The sequence below is a fragment of the Erithacus rubecula genome, assembly GCF_903797595.1.
Source record: "Erithacus rubecula genome assembly, chromosome: 6".
In the NCBI taxonomy this organism is placed as follows: domain Eukaryota; kingdom Metazoa; phylum Chordata; class Aves; order Passeriformes; family Muscicapidae; genus Erithacus; species Erithacus rubecula.
The window spans coordinates 43,976,925-43,995,862 of NC_136688.1; the positions used below are offsets into that span (position 1 = coordinate 43,976,925).

Sequence of the window (18,938 nt, forward strand, 5' to 3'; positions counted from 1 at the left end):
TATTTCTCAAGTAGAACAGTTACACCAAGATGTAGTATCTATCACCTACCTTGTAGAAGGGCTCCATTTCTCTTGAAAAAGGTGCTTCCTGGCCAAATAGGTGGACCTGATGTGCTAAAGGGAATAAGAAACAAGTGTAAAGAAATTCACATTTGCATTATAAGTTGCAATTATAAGTTAACATTTGCATGAATTCTGTATTGTTCTTAAGGCTAATGTAACATCATTATACTTTTGCATATAAGCAAGGGTCTAAAATTGCATGTTAAAAATAGGTTAATTTGATTCAAGATTGACATTTTCTACATGAGGAAAAACTTCCCTCAGCAGAGCACACACCCACACTCTCTTGGAGGAAGAGAGAAAAAAGCAATTTTGAATAAATAATAAAAGACATCAGATCAATGTAGAAATTATTTACTGAATTCTCATACAGAAAATAGATGTCCTTTTCCAGAGACACCTGCTAAAAACCGCAATGTGTTATGGCTCTCACTGTGACAGCACGCTGCCCAGGTCACACGTCTGCCAGGACAGAGCCTCACCATGGAGCCCCCTCGGCGCCCCAGCACTGACAGATCCCAGCCTGTGCACGGTGACCACGGCCCCTGCCAGGGCAGTGGCCATGGGGGCCACCGGGTGCCTGGCAGGTGTCCCTGCCTGCCCTGAGCTCGGACACGCCAGCCCCTCCTCTGCTTCGCCCCCTGCCCACGGCCATGGCTCCAACACGCCACCCCCATCACCAGCGCGGCTGAGGGCACCAACTTCTCAAGCACAGGAGGGGGAACAGGGGGGAGCACCAGTAGGATCATGGAGACCTTGTTTCCTTTGACGCCTTGGAGCAGCCCCACAGTGCTGTGGGCTGGTGAGCGTGGAGCACCTGCTCCGACAGCCTGTGGGGCTGGCGGGAGAGGAGGGGGAGGCTGTGAGGAATCCAGCAGCAGCTGCCCTGGAGCCACACCTGTGCAACGACAGGACCGCGACAAGGGGACCCTGCTCCTGCCCTGCCGCAGCAGGGGGCGGCCAAGCTGCTACTCTGCACCTTTTATCTCCTCTTGAGTTGACAATTGCAACGCAAAATGCAACAAAATGACAACAGATGCTGTCTATTACATTGACAGCATTACCAAAGTTCTGTTCAAATGCCGTATAGAAGAAAATCACTTCTTCCACAATTATTCTGTATAGTCTTGTGCCAATACATAAAAAATTTACCGTGTTAAAATAAGGATTGTACATAAATCCAAACCAATTACCTGAGTAATAAAAGCCTACAATACTCCACTCCTGAACAAAAAGGGGAATTGACAGAGAGAGAAAAAAAACAAAATGACCAAAAAGAAGTTAAGTAGGTCTACATTCTAAGTGCTGGAGATCACAGGGCACACACTTGTCTGAACACACGCTCACTTCATAGTGCTTAATGTAACCAATTGTTTGCATTTCTTATAGTAAGCACCTGCTCTTCAGTGCAGCTCCTCAACTCACAGGGAGGTCAAGAGCTGTTGTGGGCATTCACACTCCTGCAGCATCCACTCCTGTAACAAAAGTTACCGTGTAGCAGAGTCCGCATAATGTCTGGAACAGGACCCATCAGGCTACAAAGGGAAAGCCATACCATGGTCTTGATACTGTAGAGATTCACCAATCAGAAATCACTGTACAGCAACTATAGACCTTTCAGAGGCCCAAGAGAAAAAAAAAAGAGTGAAATTCTGAAATCACCCTGCAAAAGAAATTCACTCACTAGGCTGTCATAAGTGGGTGGTAGAGGGTTAATGAAAGGAGTGAGGAATGCATATATATTTGAATAGACAAAATGTCTCCACTAGAGAAACAAAGCCATAGTGATTTATCTTCCTTTCCAAGTTGAAAAAAGGCCCAGGGCTCTCATAAAAATCTCCATCTGATTCAGCACAAATGCACATGAACTGAGAAAATTAACTGTGTCTTTCCAGGGTAGGAAGCTAAAGAATTAAAGCATGTAAATAATGTACTGCAGCGACTGTCAAGCCTTTCAAACAACAAACTTTTGTGTTTGCAGGGCTTTGCAGAAGTTTACCTATGTCTTATCTGCATTGGGTAATTTTTTTTTTTTCTGTTCCCAAACTTCTGTACGTGAAGTCTCAGAGGGTATTAATTATTATTATATATTTTAAGTTGAAAAATTACAGACTTGAACTATCTCTCACTTTAAAGTGTTCTAAAGCTGCTTCCTCTCTGTTCCAGATTAAGAAACCATTTGAAGAAGTTCAGTCTTCTAAAGACCATCAATAAAAACCCAAAACATTTGGTCCATCTCAGGCATTTTTTCAAACAAGTTGCTTCTTCAGTACAGATTGTAAGCTACAAGAGAAGAATGGCTGTTTGTCCTACAGAAATAACAGCATAGTTACCATTTATGCAAAATAAAAATGCAAAATCTGGGTCTATGATTTTCTTTTGTAATCGATACCTGATACAAAATTAATATTTATGCCATTAGCATTATTGATGGAAGAATTTTTTCCCAACCAACTAATCACACTGACTAAAGTAATATCTCTTGGAAGAAAAGCAGTAAGCAGTTTGAAGTCTTATCTCACTATGAAGAAATTTGGGGCCTATTGCATTTTTGCTTTGGACTGGTCTACCTCTGAGAAGCAGATGAGCACAGGGCACTTTGTGGAGGTGGATGGAAGATGGACCTTGATCAACCACAGTAAGCTGAGATGTCAAGCAAACATCTTGAAAGAACAATTCGTACAGTTTATAAATTAGACAACACAAGAAACATCAACAGTTATCTGCCAAGGACCATTGGTTTGATTTTCAGAAAATATTACTGTTTGAAGCATACCCTCAGCCAACAGGCTATCCATGCTGCAACAGCTACTTGTAGGAAATGCATAAAACAGGATCCAGGGGTACAAGCTCAGAGGCATCCATCAGTGCATGATCCACCCCTCTCCAAAGCACAATCATTGGCACTGTGGCATCTGTGCACCACCACAGGGAGCAAATGAAGTATTCACAGCCTGCTGAACCTGTATCTGAGAGACCTGATGGAGGATGGTGTTTAACTCCTGAGGAATTGAGAGCCACCTCTGATCAAAGCTCACCTTTTCCATGGATGTGCTAGCAGTTTTTAATGGCAAGTGGGACTCAGGCAAGTAATAAACTATTCTTTTTCTGAAGACAGTAGGAAACTCTGTTGTGCTACTGGGCCCCAAGCATGGGAAGCTTCTTGACTGCAGGGATTTTTCTGAGGAAAGGCTTTTCCATAGGAAAATGTTGCTTTGCTGAAATCTAAAACATTCTACAGGAACGTGTTGATTTGAATACTGTTTCTGCTGGAAACCAGGCCAATATGAAGACTGTCCAGCCAGTGAGGGTTCATGGCAGCTGGCCAACCCAACCAGGAGCTCCCAGGGCATACAGAAGCAATAATGTGTGTGATCCCCATAATTAATTATTTATATCAAAATATATGGCAGACATTTATTAAAATCTTCAAAAAGTGCATTTGCTTCAAGAAACGTAAAAAAAGGAAACATAATTCCTTTGTCTTCTGGAATTCCCATTAGAGCAAGGAGACTGCAGTCTTAAAGCCAAGCACTAAAAAAAGACAGAGTAAGAATTCTCTTGCACAGTTGCAGTATTTCACAACTATGCCAAAAGCTCTCATAGGCCTCTTTGTCAGAGAGGCTTGATTAATAGATTTAAAAAACCCAAACAACTAAAAATTCAAAGCAAATTCAATTGTGTGAGACTACACACCACAATTAAGGGATTATGAAAACACAGAAGCTAACAATAAATACAGGCCAATGACTGTTACTGAATGTTACCAAATGGTAACTGAATGTTACCAAATATGTCCACAGAGTGATGGTAAAGCAGGAAGACACAGAAAGAGGGGAAAGCAAACACAGAAGCCAACACCAGCCTCTGGACACACATTTCAAAGCCCTCTGAAGCTAACACTAGTCCAGTGAAGGACAGCTCAGTGGAGAGGAAGGGAAACTGCTCCACATACACACACCTTAGCCCACTGTGGCCAAGAGGAAATGGAATTAGCTGCAGGGGCATGGGTGATGCCAAAATACATCCTGGGTTTCAGGTGAGCCGGAACTACAGGGCAGGAGGGCAATACCAGCTCTGAGGACAGCTACATAATTGAATATTTCTGGAAACAGAAGCTGCCACTGCCAGGTGAAGGGAAAGAAGGCAATGCTGTACCCATGCTGTAAGTATTCCATTACCAACCACCCACAGTGCAAAATGCTACTCTGCCTAGTCTCCCCAACACCTCTGACAAAGAGTGAACTAAAGGAAACATCAAGAACACTAAACCTAGAAGCAATAAATAACTTTGTCAAAGAGGAACCAATGAAGCATCTTGCAGACAGAGAAAACCACCTCCAAGAGTTTCTGAGAAGCAACTAAATCACAGTCATATATTGAAGTTGCTGATAATAGCTGTAGATGCCTTATCTGGATGGAGCTCATTAAACCCTGTATCTAGAGGCAGCAGGGAATGATGCTCTTGACGAGCACATTCAGCTCCCGATGCCAGCAGGGTGCAGACTGCTACTATAAGTTACATAAATAGTTGTCCAACTGAGATGGAAGACTTTGGTTTTCACCATTACTTGAGAAGTATACTTAGGATGCTGCTGTAACTGAGGAAGAAAGGTTAAGTATGTTTTTGTGGGAATACAGCACTCCTTGATGCTGGAAGATGAATAGTACTTCCTTATACCGATCACCCTGTGTAAGGCATGGGAAATGTTTCCAGCTGCAGTGGTGAACAGCCTTGGCTCCTGGGCTGAACAAATGTGGTTTGCAGAGTGGCTCTTGAATGGCACAGGAGGAGTTCAGTTGGTCCAAACCACACTGCCATGAACTTGTAGAGTGAACACAAGACACAGCATTTTGGTGACTCTTGTAACACTTGTCAGCTCTTCACTGCTTGCACCAGAGATCTCATATTCTTCCACTGTTGTGAAAGCTTCAATTTTAATCCATTACTGCATGGGGGTGAATAACACCACTGTACTGCAAAGAGAGTCTAATTCTCTCCACCTGGGTATAAAACTATAGTTGCTTTAACTAATTGATCACTGTTATTAATCTTTTGAATAATACAGAAGTATTCATATACTGCTGGACCTGTAATACCTGTGTTTTGCTAATGAGGAAAAGAAAAAGTCTAATTCTTGCCAGCAGCTTGCTGGCAGTTAATATCAGAACTAGCCATCACCCAGCAACAAAACAAGCAAGTTTCCTCTCCAAGCAAAGCAAAAAGCTCTCTACTAACCTGAGCCAATGACAACACATTAAAAAAAATCTTGAAGTCTGGTGATAAGGTATTTCCTGACTTCAATGAAAACTGATTAATACTTTAGAGATTTTAAATATACAAACCCATTACTCCATCTTCTCGAATTTTCCGTAACTGACAAAACATTACTGTTAAAGAGATTTATGAATTCACAATACAGATTTTTAATTTATGACTACTAATCTAATATTCTGGCAATGCTTCTCTTTTCTCTGCAATTCCCTCTTTTACTGTCTCTTGGTATCTCTAACTTACTGCAACATGTGAGACTGAGACTTTAAGCTCCTAGATGGAGTCTTTCCTGGTTTCTCTAGGGTGTCTAACACATTTTCAAGTGAACAATAAAATTCTGATCCCTTGCGAACTCTAAGCGAGTTTTCTATATGACACAACTGCCAAAGGGATTACATCTAAATTTCATTAAAGACTAAAGAGAAGTTGCTCATGAAATCCACTCATGAACAAAATGACTGAAAATAGAATTTAATGTTTTTTGAAGGATGAAGTGAAAAGTTGGCCAAATCTTGACATTCTCCAAATAGCCAAAGTCATTCTCGTGCCACGGTCTTCACTTAAGTAATTAAACAAGAACATGGCAGGGGAAGGGGGACGGGGAGAATTTAAAAAAAGCTAAAATAAAACTACTCATATTTCCAGAATCAGGGATAAAAATGGTAATTCCTAGTTTCAAGAATAACATGGTCATGGTGCCCTCTGGCCCATCAATGACTGCTGTGGTGCTCAAAAGGCCCCTCTCACTGCTGGTGTGATATACAAAGCCTTCTTCTCCCCTACGTGAGCCTCTCTAGCCTTCAGCCAGAATGTTGGTCTTTGCTGAGAGCTGAATATTATATATTTACGGACAACACAGGGTTTGTTTAAATAAATGAAAATATTGTAATTTTGAGAGAGTAGTTGTTTCAAGACAGATGGCTGAGGTATACCAGCCTCACAGTGCAATCTTTCATAAACCTGTGTTTAAATATTTTAAGATGCATATTGTGAACACAAGAAAATTCTAGGCTGAATACTGAAACATGGGAAAGTCTAGATATATTTGAAAATTCATGGTAAGGCAACTGTCCCATGTTACTTTTAACTTAAAAAGATTTGTATCCATTGGGAATTGGAGAGGCTGCCGATCAGTCTCCAGTTCTAATTCTACCTCTAACACTGAAATCACACAGTGACTTCAGGCAAGTAATTTCATGCATTCTGTCTGAGTTTTATTTTTCTTCTTTTGTACTAAAACCAGGCTTACTAACACAGACTATGTATCTCTGGAAGGAATAAAGAATTGTTAAGTAACAACACGATAGGTGAGGGAATAGTCTTTTGAAGTGCATGTAGTTAAGGAGGGACCAACACAGCTCACTTCGAGAGCACAGTTATTTGCTCCCACTTCCCTCATTATGAAGTAAGGAAAAATACAAAGTTACTTCACTTGCTGAAGTGCTGCGTTTCTCCTTATTTCACAACCACTATTAAATGGTTCCTAGACTATCACTGGATGAATAACTGGTAGTTGTCAGGCAGGGGAAACTTTGGAGTTACCTAAATTTGTTCCTGGGCTTCTGTGCTACAGAACGTGCCTGTGTCAGCTCAAGCAGGAACCACAAGTCAACGCCCTCAAGCCCAGATGAATGGAATATTCCTTTTACAGAGAGCCACTGGCCTCTCAGACTACAGGGGACTGTGGCCTCTTTTGGACTACAGCAGCATCAAATGCTGCCCTGGCCAACAGGGAGAAGTTTAATTCTCTTCTATTGTAGGAAATTAGAAACGGAGCACTTCAGTTTTCTGCTTCCATTTGCTGCAAAACAAGTGAGAAAGAAGAGGTTCATTTCTCATTTGGTTTCACTTGCTTAAAATTGCACTGAAAGAAAAAAAATTCTTCAATTTCAGGTTCTGGAAAAGAAATGAGTCCTAGACATCATCTATACCTGAGGCCCATTTTCACTTTAATCTTAATGTAAAGAGTCTGCTCGGACAGTTAATGCTACACTACAGACAAGGCTCTAGAGAACATCCACAATGTCCCCCTGAACAACTAAACTGCAGTGAAACTACAGAACTATTAACCAGGCACAGCATGGTAATGTTCTTCTAAAAGAAAGATTCTCCCAAATCATAACTGATTAATTCTTTTAAAAGCCCAAGGTTACACAACTGGCTTCTGTTATTCTAGTCCAGAATTCTCCATTTATTTTCTTGCAGAATTTCAACAGCTTTGCTGATAGATTTCAGAAGTATTTCCTACACGAGGCTCCCACTCACATCTCTAAGCAGGGCTTAGCCATGGCCTGTCAGTCGGCTGGACATGAGAGTGACGATGGGCACACCTCCACTGGAACGGCTCATCACCCACTCCTGAGAACACACCACTTGTTAAAGACATCAATGGACCCTGAACATCCACAAAGTTATAAACATGCATATGCAAAAGGGCAAATCTGAGCTCAAAATAAACAGAAATAGATGGGAAAAAAGGAGAGTCGAGGCCTTTAAGTTGTGTGTGTGTGTGTTTTTATGTGTGAATGTGCATGTGTGTGCTCTGCCAACTCCTGCAGGTTGCTTGTTGAAATTCTTGTTTATCTGGAATGGTGTGATTCCTATTTCACCAATTTAAGAACTAAGGGAACTTAAAACTAAGCATGACCCGCAGGCTGCTGCCTGCATGAACTCCCCCTCCACCACTTGCTCAAAGCCAAGGCGCTTACCAGCTGAAATTTTCCATACTTGGTCTTTCTCATTAATCTTGAATGAATGTGGTTCAGATGATTCAGAACTAATCTGGCTTCTGGAATTACAGCAGCAGAGGACAAACGAATGTTTAACCTCTCCCCTGGAACATTTAACCTCTCCCAGATGCCAAGGGTACTTTTCCCTGGAAGCTTAATGTGCTTATAGGATCTGCAACATTGCTGCAGAGGAGGTTGCCGAGATTTGTACTTACTGGGCCATACACAAAAGTGCTTGATGGATATGTCAGAAAGTTATGTAAAAGCAAAAAATACAATGATGACAATGATGACAACAGCAGCATCAAAACATTAGTACTGACATATTTGAAAAGTCCCAATTACATATTCCATTATTGTAATTCTACTTCTTCCTGAGTCTATGACAGAAGTCCAGCATTCATGGTAATACTCTTATCCTCCAGAAGACCTGAGCCTGCACAGCATGCAAGGTGCTCAAAAGACAAATTACAGATAGTTTGTGGATGCTATCACCAATACAAAAGTTTAATGCAGAAATAATGTGTTATCCTTAGAGACACATTTTTAGAAATAAGTTGCTAAGGCATAAAAAATTCAGTATCATAATGTGTCTGTCAGTTTTCACTCATTCATATTCCCAAGATTATTCCTTTTGAAGAACTGAGAGCTGTATTTTAGGGATGGGGAGTATCCCAATACACACACAAAAAATCCTACAGCATCCCACAATGTGCTGTTTCACCTCAGTGTCTGGGTCTACAGACTCAACAAAAGAGAACATAGCATTTTTTGCATTTAGAAGTATTTAGAAATACCATCTATATAAATTCTCCCACCCACAGAGCTATAGAGAAATTATTTCCATTTAGAGAAAGGAAAACATACACAGGGAGGTAACAGGATACCTCCAAAAACACCCAGTAAACAGTGGCAGAGCAGGACTAGAGCCCAGACACTCCTCTCAGCGCCGGGCCCCTGCTGAGAACCCACAACCCACACTGCTCTTGCCAGGGCTCCTCATCACTGACTGACACTACCTGCACCTACAGTAGCTCAGCTTTTCTCCTAAACAGAGCCCAAATGTTTCAGGTTGGTTGCAGAGGAAATTAAAAGTCAAATTCTAATATGTCTTCCACTTTACAATAAATTTAAAGCAAATGGCACAAGTTTGATCAAATTCTATCCTATCGGCTCAGTTCAGTCAGGAGAAGATGAAAATATTCCACTTAAGAACTCTTCAACTCAACAAGGCCTCAAATTCAAGAGGCAGAGCAGATGAGATCTCACAGATATTTACACTGCAGAAGTCCCTTCCCTCTCTACAGCCTCTGCCAAAATTAAGAATCCCACTGAACTGTTGGTTGGGAAGTGTGTGTGATCTGGACTTCCTTGATCACTGAAACAAGAGAGCTCCTAACTAATTTTACAGGAGCAATAACCACAGCACTCAACTTCCAGTATCTTCTACTTAAGATTTTCAAAGTAGAACTATGAAATAAAGAATTTCATACATTCTGCACACCTAACTGTACACAAATACCCAAAGGACTTAATTTTTTCTTTTCATTTAATAGAAAAATAAACCTCCCACTGGTAAAGGGAAATAAAATTCAGTGTGCATCTTTATCCCTAATCCTTACCTCTATGAACAGCTATTCAGCCTGTTGAGAATACCAACATTGTACTTAATAATATTCTAATAATTTTCTCAAGTTACAATGTTATCTACATGAATGAAGGAACTCAGTGAGGAAAAGAAAAGCTGACCTTCACAGAATTTATAGTGAGAAGTCTCTCTTCTACCTTTAGGCCAGTGATTTTGCATATGACTGATGAAGCTGTATCACTAAAACGGAGATTATTTTTCCCAAAATTGTCTTAAAACATTGTCATTTCAACAAATCTCAGCTTCCCCAGTGGAATCCATGATGTGGTCTGTTTCCTTCTGCTGCTTCTCCTCAGTTGTTTGGACAGAATTTGGATGGACTCAGTATGACAAGGCTTTAACACTGCTTGTCACTTGGAGATTTGTGGTAGAAAGCAGAGGTGTAGGAATAAAGGATATATGAAGAAGCTGAAGTTTTACAACTGCTTTTGCAATGAGATACTTGTTTCTACACTTCTGTTTTATCTACTGCAACTCCATGTGGTGAAGGTTGAAAAAGATCATTATGAATATGAAAAAAAGGCACAAGAAGTCACAAATATCAGTTTCCTTTTTCTGCATAGTGCATCTTTACAGCGATTTGTTAGCATCCTTGTGCCAAAACATAACCACAGAGGGAGAGTAGAGTCTAGGCCATCTATTCTTTTTTGTTAAAGCCCGAGAAAGTTACAGAATAAACCCAAATATGACAATTCAGCAATCCTCAATGCCCCTCCCTGAACAGCTCTGGTTTAGCAGACAGCAGAGGAGACCACAAGTTCTCAACAAACCAAGAGGTTCTGGGAGGTTCATCAGCAGGTGGGTGAAAAAAAAAAAAAACATAGGTATTTCACTAATGAAGAGCACAATCTTTGGAGGCACCAAAAGGAGCTGCTAAGGATGGGCATGGTTACCTATCAGATACTGTGTAATTCTCCTTTCAGTTGGATTGGTATCTGCCATGCAGTTGCAAAATACTCTTATTAATATTAACTAGGAAAAAAAAAGGTTCAAGAATGTAAATGCACTCTCTCTCTGTGTAATTAATCCCTGTAGTAAAGCTGTTCCTTGGATCACCCCAAGTACAGAAAATCAGTGAGCCAGATTACAGGAAACAATTACTCATGGTACACTGGTGTTTAGAAAGAGACAGTGACACCCTGACATCCCCAGACAGCATCTGAGCCCTCCAAAGCTGCAAATCACAGGAAGTATCAAACTCTGCTTTTCAAACATCAGATGATGCAAGCTTGTTCATTCTAGTGAAATGATACTAAACAGTCATAAAATGAATGGAACACAATCTTTTAAACATTCAAGAGGCAATAATTTATCAGTCTACTGCAACCAATTAAGCAGAAATATTTTCTTCATGTGTCAACTGTAGATTTTCACAAATCAGAGAAGGAAAAAAATGGAACTAATTACTTTGCCAAACCACTCCAGCTAATTCTCATGTTGGTGGTTTCACTGATGGTTAAGTCTTTTTTACAATGTTGTGTGCAGAACACCACTGAATTTTCCAGCCAACACACAATTGGCTAATAGTCAATACACATGAGCTAGAAAGCAGCAAGCTCAGGCATTTGCAGGACTGAACCCTCCAGACAGCTGCCTCTGCTAGATGTGGCCAATACACCTGCACTTCTCAGTTCAACTGGAACGTGCTCAAGCAACAACCCCATTTTAGAAATCCCTGCCCCTAAATTTCAGATCACAGAGAAACATGACTGGAAGCAAAGCAGCCTTGGATACCTTCAGCAGAAACTGCCGTCATCTCATTCCATTCATAACCCTTTTGAAACCATTTTTCTGTCCTACTCCTAAGAGGACTTGCCACTCTGTTGTCATTATCAATGCTTGTTTATAAACAATCTCCTCCTCCACATTAGCTTCTCTGCTCAATCTGTTTCAGGGTTTTATTATTGTCTTTATTCTATTTCAGAAATTTTACGGCTCATTTGTACAGCCCTTAGCATCTCAGCATGGGGTAACTTCACAACTAAAGTCTTATTAAAGCTATTTACACAATTCCTATGGACAGGACAAGGGCCTGTGTTTCTTCATCAACCTGTGTGGAAACTCAGCTGATGAGTTTGTCCCTCAGTCTCTCCCTCTCTTCTTGGAGGGACTTTGGACTAGGTTGTAAAGGCTAGAAAGCAGCAAGTGAGATTCACTAGATTACACGAGAGAAGTATAATGGAATCAAAACAAAATGGACAAAAATTTAGCATTTAACAAGGGCTCTGGACGGGGACTAAGATAGTACTTGGTTATAAACAAGTCCAAAGATGACAACCTAGCTCAAAGAAAGATGTAGAATGCACTATTTTAATGGCTTTGTCTAGTGATAAAGGGAAGGTTATTTTTCTTTTGAAGGAGAGGTTATTCTCTGCGTGTTCCCCATACAATCCAATCTTGCCCATTATTCAGGCTACAGTAGCCTGAGTGGCAAGATGATGCTTGCTAACCTCTCAGTGCCACACTGGAAAACAGCTTTAAGCATTGAACTTAGAAGTCTTTTCAAATCTTAATGATTCTATTACTTGCCTGTGGAAGTAGTTTTAACAAAGGCTTATGTGAAATGCAGAAGGGAAATCAAGAGCACAGCAGAACTCATTACACCTTCATGATGAGAAACTTCCAGAACTTGTAGGCACAGTGGACTGAAAGCAAAGGTTTCAAGCCTGCCTGCATGGGTATTTTGCACTACGAAGTTCCACTGAAAAAGTAAAGAAAGATAAAAGCAGGTAATACATTACAGCTGTGTGATCCCTACACAGCTATAGACTCTAAGCCACCCCAAGAGGAACAGCTTCTTGGGAATGGCAAAAGAAGTGTCAGTATTTCACACAGTCTTGCATGAACAAACTGCATCAAAACATTTCCTTTAAAGTTCACAATGTCTGTAATTCTTTTTGGTAATTCCCCCGTTTGTAATTCTCCTTCTGAAGGAGTAGAAGAGGGAAGACCTTTCTTTCTGCTGTCTCCAGGCAAGCTCCAGTGTTCAGTGCCAGCCCATTATGGTGTTACATGAGTGTGTATTGTGGTCTGTGCAACAGGGCAGCAAGGCTTAGTGCCTGCTTCCCTCTCCAAGGAAGAGAACGATGCTCACCACTATGGCACTGACCGGAGATGGTGCTTTTAATTGAAGTAGGAATTGCCTGATCTGCATCTTTGAGCAGGCCAACAAAAAAAACTGGCACTGAAATTCATCTGTAGGATGGGTTGTGAAAGGGTGACTCCAGTGCCAGTTTCATAGTAACCACCAGGGAAAAAAGTTTCCCCAAAGGAAAAGAGGGAGTTCAATCTGCCTCCTTTTCTTGGCTTCCCTTTTAAAGAATACAAATAAGCTTCCTGAAAAACAACAGGCCTTTTGATGAGGTAATAGCTTTCCTCCATGTTTTTGTTTGTTTGTTGAAAACACTTGGATTTCACAGGAAGCAGTAACAAACACAACCGGGGATCAACTTCGTCAAAGAACCTTAAAAATCAACAGGACACGCATCTCTTGCTTCAGCCACTAAACTGGATTGTCTCACTGGCTCGAGCAAAACTGCTGAATTATTTCCCTAACAAAAGAAAGGCGCTTTTAGGTCCTATAATCTCATTTCAAATCCTTTTACCCACTCCCTTCTCTTTTTGGCCTTGAAATTGCAATCCTCTTTCAGGACTAATCTCGGGACTAATTGGTGCCAGCACTCCAGTTTCTCTCACCATTTTGTCCTCTCCCTGCCACATTGTTCAGGTGCCGAAAAGGACAGCAGGCCAGGGTTCAGTGCCCCTGTAATGAGTCTGTTCCTACAGAGTAACTGTTAATAATTAGCAGGAAGCATTTTGTCTTTAAATTGCACAGCATGAGCAGCACGATTTCACAGAGCCAGAGAACTGCTTCACTCACTGCTGCTCCCGAAGCTCCCCAAGTTTGTGGTGATGTGCAGGCTGGGGAGCAGCAGGCAGGGCTGCCAAGCCCTGGCCAAGCCTCCCAGCTGGGCACACAGGGCAGCACAGGCAGTGCTCAGTCCCTGTGCCAGGAAGGAGGGAAACAGGAGCACCCTGCACACATCACCTACAGCAGCTGCCATGGGATGCATCAACCTGATGGGACTGAGCTGGTGTGGTGAAAGGACAGCCTGCGTTTAAGAAATATTCCAGAATGCGATTCCCTGAAGAATAACAAGCAAAGAGGAGATTTGGGAAAGCCTGCTACTTTTCAGCTCAGGACTGTGTTTGCAGGTAGTGCCAAAAAGGAACAATTACTTCTCTTACCAAGGGAATAGCAGTGTTGACCGCTTTCCATTTTCTGACATTTTCTCAGACTTGGAAGTAAAATTAGTTTTTCTGTATTTGGAAACTTCAATCTAGGAAGTGCATTAAAACAAAACCATAAAAAAGCTGTTTCCAATGTATGTTCATTTCCAGCAAACCTAAGGCTAACCTTGAGCTTTGTTTCAGGCAAAATAAGCCAAAAGCTTCAGAAGTTTTCTTTGGTTTTTACATCACCAAGTGTACACATTAAATTTTGACACTTTGATATTTTATAATGCCTTCTACTGTCCTGAAGCTGAAGGGCAACACAAGAAAACTCCATCTGAGATACACACTGCTTCCTTCCAGCATGCCCATCAGCAGTGCTCTGGGGTTTAACCACAACTGGGAATAAATTCACATTCCTGTTCACTACTGTCTTTAGCATCAAAAAAGGAAAATGACACAACTTGCTTCACTGTACTGAAAGATCAACACTTCTTGTGGAGCATCAGTGAGAGACAAGTTGTCAGATGTTGAGACTCCTACAGAAGTCAACACACAAGACACTGCTTTCTCACTAGATTTAGGGAATCTACCATTACTGCAAAGAGACAACACCAAAGAAATGCATGGTGAAAGGAATGCACAGCCAGCATCTTCCTACCACTGGAGAAAAAGCAGTCTGTCACTCCAAGAACCTTCTGGAATGGTGTTGGTATATAACAGTTACACAGTAAGAACACATCATTTATCTCCTGTCATAGAAACTGATAGCAAATAAAACATAGGGTTAAAATTACTAATGATTTTTCTTTGCTTGCACCATAGCTTGAGGTCAAGTGGTGTCTCAGTGGCTCAGTTAAGATGGGTAATAAGTTAAGGGTAATAAGTAAATTCTGCATGTTACCATCCTCAGAATGCTAGATTCTCCCAGCACACTAAAGCCATCCACAATGCAACACCTTGCTGACCAATTCATATTATATGTCAGCTGGAATAAAGGCATTCAAATTTTCCATTTCTTGAAAATGCAGTTTGCAAATGCGCTCAAGATCCATCACTTATTTCTGTTTGCCTCCATGTCACAAATTACAGACTAAGGGCTCTCCTCAGGTCATCCAATTCAGCCTACTGCCAGCAGAAAACTCTTTCTTGCAGTCAATTTTCTAGAATTTTATTGAGTCTGCTTTTCAGCACTCTACCAGATTCAGACAATCTCCTTTAAGGGACTAATTCAGTCTAGTAAGTTCATTATTTGCACTTGGTCAATGACCAAGTAAAGATAAGCCAGGGTCTGTGTATTCGTCTCCTTCTCATATGCTATTAAAATGGGAAGTTTTCCATCCTAGTGTCAAAATCTGTTCACAGCAGCAATACAACAGCAGCAGAGAGAGAGCTCCATGAAAATGAAGCAATTGTGTATACAGAAAGATATTATTAATTTGTTTACAGCATCAAAGCAACCTCCCTTTTCACACTGCAGTTTGAAACCTGGTAATCAGAAGACAGCACGTGAAGAACAGTTCCTGTTGCCAGACCTCTCTCCTCAGGTCAGAATCCCTGGGTACTGTTTGTCTGCTTCAATGCAGTCCAAATGCCTGTGCCAGCCCAGGCTGCTGCACTGCTACTGCATTAGAACACCAGGGTGAAAGATGCAGCAGAATGCCAAGCTGTGCCTTGCAAATCACCCTTTTTCACCAACCTTCTGAACACTAAGGAATCATGAAGCTGAGGTAAAGCATTTTGTTTTCCCTTGCTTTACCTGGCACTGGAAGACTTTCCTATAGCATTTAAATGACTTGAAAAACAGGTTTGCAAGCCATAAAACCTTTAAGGCAGGTTTGTAGCACACACCCACCAGATTATACCGGGGTCAATACTAAGCACGATGATGCCTCCATGCTCTTCTGGAGAGAATCTGCCTTGGGAGCCAAGCATACCATGAATTTACTAGCACAGCACTGTGCTATATCAGTAAGATTATGGTTCCACTATGGGTTTTCACTGGTAGGAATGCCTTAAGAAAGCCCTTGTCCTTGACAAGCCCCAATACCTTAAAAAAACCCCACAGCGAATCACCAGGATCATACTTACAGCACAGCTACACAAATGTCTCCAACAGCACAACTAAAAGGACAGTTTGCTTTTCTACAAGGATAGCACCTTAAAATGACTTTGCAAAGAAAAAACAAAACACACCAAAAATCCCACAACAAATCAAAGCCCAAAAGCAACCCTCTGAACAACCTACTACTATACTGAACAACCAGGTGATACTGGTTCCAAAGGTCTTCAAAACTCAACACAAACCAAACTCCTACAGCTCTTGTTCCATGTAATTACAAAATACAGAGTTCATCAATACAAACTGCCCCATTTTCAAAGCAGAGTTTTAATAGTGATATCCCCAGGGTGACAGAATAAAGACCAGCTCTAACACTTCCAGAGGAAATTTCCAATTCCTTTTCCCCTCCAAATGTGACCAAGTCTACTTCTACATATGAAGGCAAAAGCAGCAAAACGTATTTAATAATAAAAACATCTACATCACTTTAACAATATTGCTGACTGTGACTCTTAAACTATCATGGAATAAATGTGTTTGTATAAAGCCTTCATTTTACATTATATTATACTTCCAAGTTGCAAAATAAAAGCTGTCTACTCCAGAAGCTTTGTTTGTTATTAATTCCCTTAAGTTTAGAAAATTATTTCATTCTAATTAATTGTTTTATTTTATTTTTTTAATCTCATGAGAAAAATGGTCTTCTTCATCTTTCATATGCTAAACAGCTAAAGAGAGAACAATTTTTTATATAGAGAAGGAACTCCAATTAATAGAGATCTTAAATACTTGGGGAGCCGTTATGAATTTTGCCATTGATCAAACAGCTGCCTGGAAAAAAAAGGGCCTTTTCAGGAAAGTTACATAATTAAAAGTAACCCAATTCCTTTTTGTTTGTATTTTTTTCTCCATCTGCTTATCCAGATTAAACATAAAAATTAATGAAACCCAAATGATGTCAAATTTGCTAAATTTACATTTCTCTTTCAAATACTTTTACTGGAACCTGCAGCCTGTACTGCCATCAGTTATGAATTCCCAATGCTCCATGGACATTTGAAAGCACTGTTACATTTTTAATAATGCAACCTTCAGTATCTGCATTACTATGTGATTAAATTTTCCAAATTCCGTATATTGTCTTAAAAAGCAGCACCCTCACACTAGATAAAACCACAGAATTATACACACGTGTAAACAATGAAGTGGAAGTGTCAAAAAGGAGAGTCTGTTCTGAGCATCTTAGCTTTTGAAACTAACCTTAGGAAGCTCTCCACCAAGCCTCTAACCACTGTTTGAACAGAATTTTTTTTGGAAGGACATATAATGGAATTGGGATAAAAATAGTTACAGGAAAAAAAAGCAGTGAGAGGCGTAGAGCTCTGCAATATTTATATCACCCAGGCAGACAACACAGAGAACCCATCACTGAGGTTAAAAACTGCAGCACAAAGAACAACTAACAACAGAGTCAGGTATAAGGGGCCATAAGGAACAAATGCAAAACCCCACCACCTGCATAAAAATGGACACTGACTACTACCTTTAAAAGTGGGCAAAATAATAAATGAAAGTTATTCTACTCTTACAAAGTCCACGTAGTCCTGATTCCAATACCAAAAAAATGTCATACAAGCTGATGAAAGGAAAGTGCACACATGCTGCAGCAAGCCAAGAAATACATTTACAATTGTATTAGCAAGACCTGTTCTATCTTGGATGCTTTAAGAACAGAGCAATAAAAAATTACCATACATAACTACACTGTTCATATGAGCTGACAGAGTGAGTACTGGCAATTAACAGGAGGGGACTGCCAACAAAGCAGAAATGAGTCAGGATGAAAAAGAAAGGAAAGATCTTTAAAAAGCTCAGATCCATGCTCATTTCTGAGCTGGACAATCTCTTCAGTCATATTTGCCTTTCACAAAGGAAGAAAGGATCTTAACACATAGAGGTGGAAACCAAGTTTCCTTTTAAACAGATACACATTGTATGTGAAAATCCAAACAACTTCACCCCACAGAGAGAGCTGCTACTACCCATGCTATCCTATCCTATCTTCTGGTATCCCCAAGTTATCCATCAACAAAATGAATTTCCCTAACGTGTTAGCTTGTCAAATTGCTTTCACAAATCCAGACTAGCTTCAGACTAGTTGTCTCAAGCAATTTTCCTATCACTGTTCTCAGAGTATTTGCTCTTTTGTAATGAAAATAGGTCACCTGCCCTAAAACAGTACATTTTGTTTCTAAGTGCAAGAGGGAACAGCTTCCCTGGCAGCCAGGCTGTCTTCTGACATAAAAAGTACACTGCAGTATATACACATGTCTGTGCACTGAAACCCCCAGAGATGTGCACATTTATTACTAAAACCATATGCATTCACAGGGAAAAAAAACCTCAGACACAAAACAGGCCATCTTATCAAAAGTAGAACAACAAGAAAACCACCAAACTGGATGAAACCCACAGCTTGTTTAGACCAGGGTTTCTATGACCTAATGCCAATTTTTTAAAGAAAGTAGAAGGGTAACATAACATAGCACAGTAAACTTGTGCTTGCTTCTTCTACAGCCCTTGTGAATTTGAACTACTGGAGAGATTCATTTAAACTTAAAAATCCCACAAGGGCAAGAATCTTCTTCCAGATACACTTGTATTAGCTGCGGACATAGTAATTAAACAAAATTCCACCTTTTGTGGGATTACCACTTAATCATTAGCCTCAACCTTTTCCTGTGGTAGCCACTAAGGTTCCACTAAGTAATTTACAGCCTGGCTAAGCCTCTCATTTCTATTTCTTAAACCTGTAGGAAAAAAAACCAAACCAAACCAAAACAAATCCAACAAAAAAACCACCAAAGAAAACAAAACAAACAAAACCCCAAACAAACCAAAGGAAAAAATGCTGCATTTTACAAACAG

The 18,938-nt window shown here is 40.5% G+C and overlaps 1 protein-coding gene across 5 annotated transcripts in view; it reads right to left on the reverse strand.

The window, feature by feature from the left end:
* FOXN3 (forkhead box N3) overlaps positions 1-18,938 on the reverse strand; it is a 206,014-nt gene that overhangs the window by 73,688 nt on the left and 113,388 nt on the right. For all 5 annotated transcript variants that reach the window (XM_079308130.1, XM_079308127.1, XM_079308128.1 and 2 more), the window contains one exon: positions 50-114. In XM_079308130.1, the coding sequence (XP_079164256.1) occupies positions 50-114 (65 nt within the window). The remainder of the gene's footprint in view (positions 1-49; positions 115-18,938) is intronic.